The 13,915-nt window shown below is 47.2% G+C and overlaps 2 protein-coding genes across 10 annotated transcripts in view; both read left to right on the top strand.

The window, feature by feature from the left end:
• LOC120500032 (endonuclease domain-containing 1 protein-like) overlaps positions 1-13,915 on the top strand; it is a 55,950-nt gene that overhangs the window by 27,355 nt on the left and 14,680 nt on the right. The window lies entirely within an intron of this gene.
• LOC120500027 (endonuclease domain-containing 1 protein-like) overlaps positions 1-13,915 on the top strand; it is a 114,676-nt gene that overhangs the window by 94,567 nt on the left and 6,194 nt on the right. For 6 of the 9 annotated variants that reach the window (XM_039704366.1, XM_039704362.1, XM_039704364.1 and 3 more), the window contains 3 exons: positions 3,565-3,706; positions 6,697-7,015; positions 8,145-10,179. In XM_039704366.1, coding sequence (XP_039560300.1) covers positions 6,731-7,015; positions 8,145-8,690 — 831 coding nt within the window. In that variant the 5' untranslated portion in view covers positions 3,565-3,706; positions 6,697-6,730 and the 3' untranslated portion in view covers positions 8,691-10,179. Of the gene's footprint in view, positions 1-3,564; positions 3,707-3,728; positions 4,206-6,587; positions 7,016-8,144; positions 10,180-13,915 lie in introns of those variants that run through there. The other 3 variants (XM_039704365.1, XM_039704369.1, XM_039704371.1) reach the window with 3 other exon arrangements.

Genomic DNA, 13,915 nt, shown 5'->3' with positions numbered 1-13,915 from the left:
CCTCTCAGAAGCTGATGTCTTTTTAAAACTGCAGAAAATGCTCCCTTGCCAGATCAGCTCTAGCACACATTCTCAGCACTGCTGTAACAGATTCTATTCACACTGAGTTATTTCTACTTACTGAGCAAAAACATCAATCCTTGAATAAACTGCAGCCCTCCCAGGGAAACCTCAGCTCCAGGACTGATTTCCTGACACATCTCCCTCTGTATGGGATTACAGGAGGCAACCTCTGGTGTTCCAGAACTGGGGTACATCTGTAGCAAGCACACATAAAATCACAGAATCATAGAATCACACAATCACAGCGTGGTGTGAGGGGATGCAGGGAGAGCCCTGGGCAGATTTGGGCTGTGGAGACAGGAGGAAACAGAAGCAGATTTGGCAGGGAAGGTGCCTCACCAAAATCACCTTTGAATCCTAGGAATGGGAAATGCTCCTTGTCTTGTGCATCCATCCATGCTCCCTGCACAAGCTGCAGGCTAGATTACAAAGGTCACAAGTCAAACTGAGAGCAGTCACATTCTGAGCTGCTTGCTCTTTAATGCTCTTGCATTCATGCAGGAAGGACATGTGTATGATTTCTCTCAGATTCTTCCATTTTCCTGCACTGAGATGACAATAAATGGAATTTTGACCATCAGAGACTTTGGCTCCAGGAAAATCTGTTTCATTACATGCATCCTCAGTACTGACACCTTTTGCTCTTCTTACCCTGTCAAGCTAATCAACCCAACGTATTCCAATGATATGGATACAGAGACATCCATCAGTAATCGATACAAGATCACTCCACAGCAAATTGGCCAGAGTCAGGCTATCACCCAAGACTACAAAAACCTCCAGGGTTTGGACCGTGGTCACTTGAGCCCCAGTGGTCACCGAAGTGGCAACAACAGCAAGATGGCTACCTTCACCCTCACCAACATAGTGCCCCAGAACAGCACACTCAACAAGGGCCAGTGGAAAGACTACGAGAACCAAACGATGGCTCAGAGAACCCAGGGCTGTACAACAACCTATGTGATCACGGGTGCTGTGCCTGGGAACACCTACATCTCCAACAACAGGGTTAATGTACCCAGCCACATCTGGTCAGCTGCCTGCTGCCAGACCAACACCACCATGAGGACTTGGGCGGTCATTGCTGAAAACAGCAGGAACCAGGTCCAGAACCTCACACGGGCACAACTGGAGGCCACGCTGACCCAGCTCTATGGGAGGGGACAGGTTTCTCTGTTCCACAGCGCCTGTCCCCCCTAACAAACCTCATATCCTGGGTGGAAAAGGCTCATGAGCTTTTCCCACATGTCACAGAATCACAGAATGCTCTGTGTTTTATGGGGCTTCAAAGATCAACTTGTTCCATCCCTCTCCCTGTGCAGTGACACCTTCCACTACAACAGATTGCTCCAAGCCCCATCCAACCTGGCCTTGAACACTTCCAGGAATGGGACAGCCACAGCTTGTCTGCTCACCCTGTGACAGAGCCTCACCACCCCCTCAGTATAGAATTTCTCCCTAACATCTCATGTAACCCTGCCCTTTGTCAGTGTGAAACAATTCCCTCTTGTCCTGTCACTCCACGCCCTTGTTCAAAATCCCTCTCCAGATCTCTTGGTGAACTTCTAGGTAGTGAAAGAAGATCCAGCTTCTCCCCATAGCCTTTTCTTGTCAAGGCTTAACACCCTCAGCTGTCTCAGCCTGTCTCCAGAGCAGAGATGTTCCAGACCTTGAAAGATCTTCGTGGCCTCCACTGGACTCCACTCCAATATGTATTTTGTCCTTCTCATGTTGGGCACCAGAGCTGGACACAGCACTCCAGGTGCAAGGACAAGATTCTGGACAACCTGCTCTAGATGATCCTCCTTGACCAAGGGAATGGACTAGAAGATTTTGAATCATCCCTCCCACACTGAACCATTCAGTGATTATGTGATCCTGAGACATGCTCTTGTTTACTTGCTTTTGAAACTGCACCTTGAGAGCAGCAGCTGTGATATCAGACAGCCAGGATGAGGCATTAGATATAAAGGAAGATTTGAGCAGCCAAAGATAAATTTCTATGATGCACTGCCTGGATACCTTAATTCCCTGCCCCGCTTCTGAAGCTTTTCTGCAAAATTATAGGGAACTGATTTGGGGAAATGTGTTCAATATATTCAATGTATTAATCAAAAGATCATCACAGGACAGATCATTTAGTTCCTGAGTAGTTCACAATAAAAATTATTTGCTGCAGTGCTGGTTTGCAGGGTCATCTCATGTATAAACAACAAGTTCCTTCTTGCTGAAATTTCTACTACCAATAATGTCACAGTTCCCAGGACATCAGTGCAATTTCAGGCTGAAAGACATCTGCAGACACCTCTGCTGTACCTCAAGGGTTGCCTCTGCCTCTGACTCACCCACCTCTGCATAGTGGCTGGGGCTTGACATCACACTCATCCTCATCCCTGCTCATCCCATGCCCACTACTTCCACTTCCAGGCTCTGGAGCTAAGGGTGATTGGCCAACCCCAGGAATCCCACCTCCATAACCTCCTTGGGCTGTCCTGGGGACCTTTACCCCTGGCAGTACCCAGAAATGCCCTGTCCTCCACAGCAAGCTTGTGAAATACTTGGGAAGCCAAAAAGAAGAAGGAATCGGTTTCACAGAATTACTCAATGACAGATTTCAAGGCTGGAATAGACCTCCAAGACCATCCTGTCACACCATCCTCTCAGCACTACCACTGTAAACCTTAAACCACCAACCCATATCACCCAGTGCCAAATCCAAATGCCTCTGAAACACCTTCTGGGAGGTTGCCTCCAGCACCTCTCTGGGCAACCTCTTCCATTGTCTGACAACATGACAGTTGAAAGTGTTTTTTCTAACATCTAATATGAATTTTCCCTGTCTCATCTTAAAGCCTTTTCCTCTAGTCCTCTCACTACTGGCATGGAAGAAGACACCAATTTCAACCTCATTACAACCTCCTTTCAGGCAATTGGAGAGTGCCCTATGCCTGCTCTTCTTGAGACTAAAATCTAATCCTAACATCTAATCTAGCTCTGCCTTCTGTCAGTTTAAAGCTGCTCCCTGTTGTCCTGTCACTCCAAACCCTTCTCAAAAGTTCCTCTCCTTTTGAACCACTCTCAGGTACTGAAGGGGCTCTAAGGTCTTCCAGAGCCTTCTCAGCAGAAGGTTTTGCATGAATAAGGGCTCTTACAAAGCCTTTGCAATCAGACAAGGGAAAATACGCAGCCTGACCCTACTAATTGTGTTCTGACAGGCTGCAGAAGAGCAGACTGTGAACATCTGGGTGTACTCAGAGACAGGCCAGTCAGTCTAATGCCACAAGAGATGTTCTGCCAGGAACAGGAACACATGTAGGTCCCCATTCATGGGGAATGAGGAAATGAACAGATAAGTCACCAGACCCAATTATTTTCCTGACACGTGATGATGCAAGAACCTGGCAGAAATCCTGAGGAAATTGCAAATAGCAAATGTCACCCCACTTCAGGGTGGTCGTGAACAAATCTCCTTGAATAACAACAGAAAACCTTTCTTTTCAGTGAAATTCCCTGTTTATGACAACGGGCAGATTTATGACCAGGTATATATTGCACTGGGACTCCTGAGGGATTAGCCAAGGGTTTCTTCAGGGAGAAGAAGAAAGGAACTCTTTAGCTGCCTGTCCTGAGACTCTGCTTCAAGGTAAGCCCTTGCTCCTTTCTCACCATTTACTACAATATTTCAGGACTTTCCTGAGCTTTGGAATAAATATATATAGGCAAAGCCTAGGAGTTGCTGAGTTCCAACATCTCTTCTCCAAGGAGCAAGGAGAGTTTATGCATGCACTGAATATTGCAGCTCTTTAACTCTTTCTGTAAAGGAGGGCAAGGACAGAAGGAATGATTTGGGAAAGAATTTCAAGCCAAGCCACCTGGAAAATTAACATCAAACTGTTCAATAAGAAGGAGGGGTGAGTTTATTGAGCACCAAAACTCCACCCATGACCTTGCAAGAGGCCTCTGGACAAACACAGGTGGCCGAACTCCTGGGCAAACTCCCTCTAAACACTGTGGGAAATCTAACAACTTTGCCTACTTGGGCATTATATAGAAACAGCCAGTCTGAGACTGCAGCAGAGGCATTTGAGACTCCTCTGCCACTTTGGGGCTGTGAACAGAATCCTGTGCTGCTCCTTCTCACGGTAGGCTGGTTTCTGTATATCTGATATTAAGTTACACAAAGTTAGTTAAATATACTTTAAGCTTGTGGAGGGGGTCATACAAAAGGACTTTTCAGGAACTTCTCTACTTGATTTGGGGCAGTTATGGGCATGTTCTGCAGAGTACTGTAAAAAGTCACCACCACCCATGACCTTGCAAGAGGCCTCTGGACAAACACAGGTGGCCGAACTCCTGGGCAAACTCCCTCTAAACTGTGGGAAATCTAACAACTCTGCCCACTTGGGGATTATATAGAAACAGCCAGTCTGAGACTGCAGCAGAGGCATTTGAAACTCCTCTGCCATTTTGGGGCTGTGAACAGAATCCTGTGCTGCTCCTTCTCACGGTAGGCTGGTTTCTATATACCTGATATTAAGTTAGACAGTAAGTTAGTTAAATATATTTTAAGCTTGTGGAGGAGGTCATACAAAAGGACTTTTCAGGAACTTCTCTACTTGATTTGGGGCAGTTATGGGCATGTTCTGCAGAGTACTGTAAAAAGTCACCACTTCTTGTTCCTGTTCTTAGTTTCCAGCTTACTGATCCAGGTTGCTAAAGAGGAAAAGGACCAGATGTCTTGCATCAGAGCCAAGGGTATATGTAGCTGAATACCCCAATGTCAGCTGAGAGGCAGGAGCCCAGGTGGATCATTTGGGGTTCACTATTGGGTCTGAGTGGCAGAGCTGAGTGTCTGTGTGAACCTGGATGGGGCCAGAGACTTGTAGGAAGTGCAGCATTGCTGTTCTTTGCCTGCCTCATGCCCCATGAGATTAAAGCCCAGCTCAGCATGGCAGGGGGCTGAGCAGAGCCCGTGCACAGCTGCAGGTGTCTGCTGTGGGAAGGTGCTGAGAGCAGGAGGGAGTGAGAATGGCCTGAAACGGAGCCAGGGAAAATTTAAGCTGGATATCAGGAAGAGGTTTTTCATGCAGAGGGTGGTTGAGCCCTGAAAAAGGCTCCCCTGGGAAGTGGTCACATCACCACACCTGTCTGAGTACAAAATGTGCTTGTACAATACTGTCAGGCACATGGTGAGTTTTCTGGGTCTGTCCTGGGCAGGGCCAGAAGTTGGACCCGATGGTCCTGATGAGTCCATTCCAACTCAGCATCTTCTCTCATTCTATGAGATCATGTTTGGAAGTAGGGGCCTCCCGGCCCTGTTTTGTTGAAGGATTTTTTCTCCAGTGCCAGTGCAAAAGCTGAGCTCTGAGCTCAATTGAAATAGGCTGGAAAAGGTGACCTTGTCCCAGTGCCATACCTCAGTTCCATGATAATTTTGCCATGAGAGCTGTTTAGGCATTGGGTGGGTTTGGAACACCCCTCAGACAGACTATGCCCCCACCATTGCCTCCTCTGGGCATCTAAAACCTATTTTACATTCCATTTTCTCATGTGAAAAAGGGAGATTTGCTCAAAGCTTCAGTGTGTGTTCAGTCTGTTACTGCCACAGGAAAGCCAAAACCCTTCCCAGTCTGTTGGTGTCCTGTGGTAGGGACCCTTCACTGAGCAGTTCTCTGTGTTGGAGGGTTTGACTGACTTGTTCAGGATCACAGACCAACCAGAGAAAGCCCTCCTGGGTCTCCACACCTTTACCCACTGCCAGAAGCTGTCAGCGCCCCTGAAGGACTCACTTTAACTGTTTACAGAATAACACTATTAATAAAACTGTGACAGGTTAAGGTTTGAGGCTTGCCAGTGAAAGTATCTGACTGCAAAGATATATTCAAAGTGAGATATTAATTCAGAACAATATACTAAGAACCTTTAATCTTCAGCAAAAGCTGGCTTGGGATAATCATTCAGCATGCATAAAGTAGGATTCTTACCCAACAAGCATCTCTAAGGGAGAGAAGGCAGGTTCAGTCCATCAATTGAGCCCAGAAGTTACAATGTAGTCTTCCATCACTTCTTTCCATTTTTAATTCACTTTTATACTATTTTGTTACATTTAGGTGGTGTTTGCATGTAGTTATACATCTTTCTCAGTGAGGGCTTCTCAAGCGCTGGGGGTGGATATCTCAGTAAAGTACCTGCAGTAACCTTGGGATGGGGATGTGTGTCAGTCCAAGGAGAGGAATTTTGCCGTGGTTGCTGATTCAGCAGCAGGACATCTTCGTTTGTGTCCCATGGTTTTCAGTTGTCATGCAGATTATCAGATAGAAAATGCCACTGAGGTGTCTCCTCTGTAAGGGTTTTGAGAGAGCCTGTCCATGGCATCTCCACTCCACTCCCCCTGCTGTTTAGGCCCACCTTAGATTTAGTCCTCCTTGTGTGTGGGAGGCCAGGTATGCTGACTGTGTTTCATCCATGGAGGAGCAACTGTACTTTCTCCTGTAACCTGTTTACCACTATCCTTTTATCCCCAGTCATCTCCCTGCACAACCCTATAGCATTGAAGATTTTTCCATATCCAGGAGGACAGAAGTTACTCCATCTTGGTCTCTCACAGTCTCCTTCTCTGCATTTGCCTTCCAGAGTAGCAAGAGCCCTTCACTGAAATCCTCCCACCATGCTGGGGCTGCTGCTGCTGCAGGTGTTGGCCAGCTGCCTCTGGCTGGGACACAGCGAGGTAGTTAAGTCCTTTGAAACTTCATGTCCTCAGTTTTTTTTCCGGGAGATCCCCCCGAACGAAGCCCTGGAGCCGCAGAAACCAGCCTGGATCTGCCAGCGCTACAAGAACCAGTATTACTTTGCCACCCTGTATGACAGGAAGATGCGTATTCCTGTCTACTCAGCTTACATCTACCAGCCTGGACCGGGCAAAAGACCTAAAACATGGCTGGTTGAGCCTCAGGTGAGTGTCTCTCTTACAGCACATGACTCTCCAGTCATTAAAAGCAGTATTAAAATAACCATTTCTATTTTGTCCCAACCCACTACACGCATGCAAATGGACACACTGGACAGGATTATCCCCGTTTTACTTCAAACAGCTTCATCATATGATTCCTCTGATGCATCTGAGACATCAGCAGGAGCATGAGATGAATCACATCCCAAGGGTGCCCAGCTTTCTGCCTTCACCTGACAGGAACAGCAAATCAGATTCCTTTGCATGACATGACAAAGGCAAATGCTTCCCCTCCCTGGGCCCTGCTGTGCTGGGTGACCAAGTGATGGGAAAAGGCATCCAGGAGAGGCTAAACTTGAGGCACCAACAGTCCTGCTGGCATCTGATCCCCACTTGGCCCTGAGCTGTTCTGCATCCCTGGCAAAGCTTCTCTGCTGCCAGTGAAGAGTCAAACAGCCTTTGTGAGTGGTTTGAGAGAAGTGAAAGAAAACTCAGAATGGGGTGAGGTGGCCCAGGGACAAAGCCTGAGGGGAAAAGGCACTGGAGATGAGAGGGTCAGGTTAACTGTGGAGGGATTTCTGCAGTGACATTTCAGGCAAAGTGAGGAGCATCAGTGTTGGTCCAGTCAGAAGGGTGTGATCTCCATCCATGGGCAGTGACCCCTGAGTGCCTTTGGCTCAGGCTTGGTCCACATGGATCCAGCAGACAGACAGAACTCCAAAACCAACAGAGCTCTCCCAGATGTCTTTCAGTCAAACTTCAGAACTTTAGGAAAACAGGCCACGGAAATAATGGGCACAAAAAGAGGAAGTTCATGTCATTGCAAAGGACAGAGGGGCAGGATTGATTTAGGTGAAAAGGAACCACAGAAGAAACCCATATGCAGTGTTCCAAAGGAAAACAAAAAATAATGCACTAAATGTGAAATGAATTTCTGAAACAAAAAAATATTTGCAGTTTGATTGCACTTTGAGTTCCTCATAGGAACTCAAGCAACTAATCTGGTATTGTACCACACCAGGAACAGACAAAAACACAGATCTCGACACTCAGAGACTTCTGCTCTAGAGAAGTCTGTTCAATTATCCTCATCCCCAATAATAACACCTTTTTCTCTTTATTTCCTGTCAAGCTGATTGGCCCAGCTTATCCCAAAACTATGGAAAAAGAGTGGACACTCTTAAATCATTACAATGTCACCTTAGAGAAACTCAGCCAGAGCCAGGCTATCCTTCATGACTACAAGAACCTGACGGGTCTGAACCGGGGCCATTTGAACCCCAATGGCCACCACGATGACTACAGCAGCAGGACGGCTACCTTCACCCTCACCAACATCGTGCCCCAGGATGAGAAACTCAACGGTGGCGCCTGGAACAACTACGAGCAGCAAACGATGATCAGGAGGACCCAGGGCTGTAAAACCACCTATGTCATCGTGGGTGCTGTGCCTGGGAACAACTACATCGCCAAGGGGAGGGTTAATAAACCCAGCCACCTCTGGTCAGCTGCCTGCTGCGTGGTGGACAATAACTACATAAAGGCCTGGGCGGTCATCGCTGAGAACGACAAGAACGAGGTTGAGCTCCTCACACTGGGAGAGCTGGAGGACACGTTAACTGAGCTCTATGGGAGGGGACAGGTTTCCCTGTTTGACAGTGACTGTCCTCGAGAATAAGCCCCACATCCTGGGTGGAACAGGCGCAGGAGCTTTTGCCACATGTCATAGAATCACAGAATGGTCTGGGTTTGAAGGAATTTCAAAGACCATCCGTGTAGTCTCAGCTCCTGAGCCATGGACAGGGACATCTTCCACTATCCTTGGTGGCTTCAAGCCCCATCCTGTGGTAGTGAGTTTCTTTGTTATGAAATTGTGGTGTTATAAGTTCAAAATAGTTTCCTCCTGTTGTCCCCCATACATATTGGTTTGTCCCTGAGATACGTCCATCCATTCCCCTGTCCATCTACCTAAAGAGCTACCCCTTGTTCCAGAGTCTTCCCTGCCACTCAGGGAGACCCTGCCCTCCTCCCTTGTCCATCACAGAAACCCCACCTTTGTTTCCAGAATCTTCTGCATGCATCCTGGATCCCTCAAATACCTATTGGTCTCCTTGGCCTGCTCTCCTCCCCTGTTGTCTCCCATTGGATGTCATGATGTGTGCACTGCCTTGTGCCCCTCCCCGGGTGTCTCACCATTGGTCCAAGTTTGTATCCGCCCTATATTCCCTCCCCTGTACTTAAGATGCTGTTACGCCTTTGAGACGCTGTTATTTGTCTCTGGACTCTTTCAGATTAAATCCTCTTGAGAACTTGTATGAGTGATTCCTCTCTTTTCTTTCATTTTGGATTCCTCAACTCGGGATTCTAACAGCAGCTGCACAGAGCAGCTTTGCTGCCTCTGACAGCTAGGCAGCCCTGTTTTACTGCTACGCAGACCGGCCCAGGGGTGGACAAGGAGCAGCCACTCTTGGCACAGGCCAGGAGCTTGGGCTAGCTGTGGTCAGCCCTAAGGGGTCAGCCCATGTCACTGTCCAACCTGGCTTTGAACACTTCCAGGGATGGAGCAGCCACAACTTCTCTGGACAACCTATGCCAGGGCTTCACCACCCTCACGGTAAACAATTGCTTCTTAACATCTAATCTAACCCCACCTGCTTTCAGTTTAAAGCCATTACCTCTTGTCCTGTCATTCCATACCCGTGTCCAAAATCCCTCTCTCTTCTAAAACCATTTAGACACTGGAAGGAGTCCAAATTCTCCCAAGAGTCTTCTTTTCTCCAGGCTCCCTCACCCTCAGCTCTTTCATCCTCCCTCCAGAGCACATGTGCTCCAGCTCTTGGAGCATCTTTGTGGCCTCCTCTGGACTCCACTCCAGCAGCTTTGTCTCCTTTTCCCCTTGTAGATCCCAGAACTGGAGGCAGCGCTGCAGGTGAGGTCTCACCAGAACAGAATAGAGGGGGACAAATGGACTGTAGAAGGGAACAAGACAACTCAAGGCTCCCAAAGACCTTTGATTCATTTCCAGGAAGGTCTGAGAGAGCAGACTTCACATGATATCTATGTTCCATTAGGAAGTGAGAAACCTGTCTTCAGATCAGGAAAATTTATGTATAAAAGGATACCCAGTGCCACCTGCTTATAGAGTAGTTTAGGGACTAACATAACAATTTCCATGCCAAGTATGTAATTTACTAATAAACCTTGTGGAATTTTACATATCTCCTGCTTTTTGTTGTTCCTTTTTACCATGAACATTTAGGGATCTTGGGGTGTTGGGGGGTGTTCCCTTTGCCTTGAAAGTGGTTTTGTGGGCAGAATAGGAGCTTCAGGCAAAGATCAATAGAGAAACCTTCCTGTTGGGTCATGAGCTGCAGGAAGGACCTCCTGGATGGTAAACTCCTTCTCAGGGAGCTGTCTGGGTTCAGTTGGATCCAATCTTAGCCCCAGATTTTGTCAGTTGTTACCCAGAGGATTATATAAATGTAATCGAAACTTTATTCAACTTGTCCCATGGGTTTTGAAGATTGCGAACCATAGATGTTTACATAATTAGATATGATTTAAGATTATAATGATAAGGCAAAAATATGTTAATCAGAATTACTTAGTTCACAGTATGGAAGCTATAACTACTAGTATAATATTGTGCATTGTGAAGAGGTATTGAAGCAAATATATTAAAGCAGTTATATAAAAACCAGCAAAAACAATTAAATAGAGATCACCCATAACAATGACCATGATCAAATCTCATTGGCTCAGCTTTGAGAAGTGACCTTGAGAGACATCTCCACGCCAGGGAGGAATCTCCACACACACACTCTCCAGGAAGGCGTGTGCCTGGTGTGCAAGAGCTAAAGAGAGCAAAAGCCAGTCTCTACTTCACATCAACAACAATGTTCAGACACTTCCTGGGAAACAGGGCACAACTCCTCTAGAAAGCCAGCACTGAAAACTCACACACAGCCCTCCCTCCTCCTCTCTCCCTTGGCTTATATATCTGAGCTGAAATCATATGGAAAGAAATATCCCTTTGGCTAATTTCGGTCAACTGGCCTGGTTGTGTCCCCTCCCAGGATCTTGCCCACTCCCATCCCCTGTGATGGGGGAAGGAATGTCAAAGGGACAGTGCTGCTTTGCAGTGGCCAAAACACTGGTCTCTTATCAACACCCGTCCAGCTACCAGCACAGCACTGTAAGGGTTGTGACCTTTACCTCGGTCAGTCCCAACAAAGGCATTCACAATAAAGTTTACTTGCTGCAGTGCTGGATTGCAGTTTCACCTCATATGTAAATCACAAGTTGCTTCCCATTGAAATTTCCACCAGCAGTAAAGTAACAGTGCCCATCCTCACACAAGGTTGGGTGTCCAAACACAACCAGAGGATGCCATAACACCCGCACAAGTGTCATCATCACACTCCACATACTTCTCCAACAAATGAGGATGAACAAAGTGGGCCAGGGTGCCAGGAGCTCTTACAAGATATCCCCACAGACCCAGGAACAAGACTCCCAACTTTAATGTCACCACTCTTGATCATTTGGCCATGGGGGCCTTTGTATTTAACAGTTCAACAGGTTCAGTAAGTTAAAGATTACGTGGGATTGCCCCACTTTTCCCCTGGGAGGGGTTTTACACTGGTCATACAGCACTGTGGAGTTGGGGGGAACTTTGGGAGTCTTTGATCCTTTAAGGCCCCTTCTAATGATGTGACCACTGTTGGGCCCTGCTTTGTTCTGTCAGCTGGGCCTCGTAAGGAAGGAGGAATTTGCCCCACCTCCACCAGATCTGCTTCTTCTTGGCCTTTTCCCTCATTTTGGATAAACCCCACTTTGTTTAAGTCATCAGTCCCAGGTTAACAGAGGCAAAAGGAACCACAGGACCCAACCAGGTTGTTTGAACAAACTTTGGTCTAACCCACCTCTTCTGGATATTTCTGGTTGTAACAACCACTCATCATTCTATTATTCCTGGGCTTTTGGAAACAGAAAGAATTAAGTCCTGTTTAGTTTTGAGTGAATGAATGGTCATTGAATGGCAGAACATTCTGGGGTGGAAAGGTTCTTAATGACCAGCTACTTCCATGCTCTCCCATGGACAGGGACACCTTTCACTATCCCAGGTTTCTCCAAGCCTTGTGCAACCTGGCCATGGACACTTCCATGGATGGGGCAGTCTCAGCTTCTGTGAGCAACCTGTGCTGGGGCTTCACCACCCCCACAGTAACAAATGTCTTCCTAATATCCACTCTAAACCTACACTGCTTTCAAGCCCTTTCACCTTGTCTCAAGGTGCTTCAAGGGAAATAGAGGTCGGATACTAGGAAAAAGTTTTTCACTGAAAAAGTGATGAAGTTCTGGAATCATCTGCCTGGGGAGGTGGTGGAGTCACCATCCCTGCAAGTGTTTTAAAAAAAGACTGGATACAGCACTCGGTGTCATGGTTCAGTTAAGATGTTGGGGCATGGGTTGGACTCAATCATTTTGAGGGTCTCTTCCAAAAAAGTCATTCTGGGAATTCTGGGAATTCTGTCCTAAAGATGTGGTTTAAACCCAGCCAGCAGCCACACCCCATGCAGCCACTCCCTCACTTCCCAACCATCCGGACCAGAGAGTGAATTGGAAGGGGAAAAGCTGGAAAACTTGTGATGCAGACAGAGCCAGTCTAAAAGGGAAAACAAAAACTTTGCTCACAAGCAAAGGTGATCAAGGAATCCTTTCACCATTTCACATGGATAGGAAGCTGTTCAGCCACCTCCAGGAGAGCAGGCCCACATCCCACCTAACAGCTGCCTCTGAAGACAAAACCCACCACTCCAAATAACACCTCCTTTCTTCTCCTTCCCCTCCCTTTATATCCTCAGCAGGATGTTCCATGGTCTGCAATATCCCTCTGGTCAGTTGGGCTCACCTCTCCTGGCTGTGTCTCCTCCCAACCTCCTGAGTACCGCCAGCCTCCTTGCCAGCATGGCAGTAAACAAAGCAGAAAAGGCCTTGGCTCTGTGAAAGCTCTGCCCAGCAAAACCAGAAACATCTCTGTGCTATCAACTCTGTGTTCACAAGAACTCCAAAACACAGCCCCACACTTTCTACTGTCAAGAACATTAACTCTGAACGCAGCACAGCTATCAGCTCCAAGCCCTTACGCAAAATCTCTCTCCAGTCTCCTGTTGACTCCTACAGTACTGGCAGGTGCTCTGAGGTGTCCCCAGAGCCTTCTCCTTCCCAGGCTGCTGGGATCAAGCTGTTACACAGCCATGGCAATCAGGCAGGAGAGTATTTGTAGCCTGGCCATAGGAATGATGTTATGGGAGGCTGCAGAAGAGCAGACTGTGAATATCTGAGTGCACTCAGAGCCAGGCCAGTCCATCCCATGTCACCAGAGATGTTCTGTTGGGAACAGGAACACATGTAGGTGCTGGAGCAGCAGCAGCTGCAGCTGGTGGGATTGATGAAATGATCAAGGCAGCCACCAGACCCTGCTAGCTGAACCTGACATGCCATGCTTTGAGGCAGCAAAGTTGGGAGAAATTCTGGGGAAAATTTGAGAAACAGCTGTCAACACATTTCAGGGTGGGTGTGAAGAAACACCCTAACTAAAAATAGAAAACTTCTCTTTTCTGTGGAATTCACTGTTTACAAGAAAGGGCAACTTCATGACTGGGTATATAGTTAACTGATCCTGACATTCCATGCTGCAAGTCAGCAAATTTGGGAGAAATTCTGGGTAAACTGTGACAAACAACAGTCAGCACATTTCAGGGTGGGTGTGCACATACCTTCCGAATAAAAATAGAAAACCTCTCTATTCTGTGGAAGTCCTTGTTTATAAGAAGGGGCAAATTTATGCCTGGGTATATATTGCAGTGGCACTCCTGAGCATTCAAACACTCCTTTCTC

Source organism: Passer montanus, unplaced genomic scaffold (genome assembly GCF_014805655.1).
Source record: "Passer montanus isolate IOZ18808 unplaced genomic scaffold, ASM1480565v1 scaffold173, whole genome shotgun sequence".
In the NCBI taxonomy this organism is placed as follows: Eukaryota; Metazoa; Chordata; class Aves; order Passeriformes; family Passeridae; genus Passer; species Passer montanus.
This window is presented reverse-complemented; position numbering and strand designations above follow the sequence as displayed.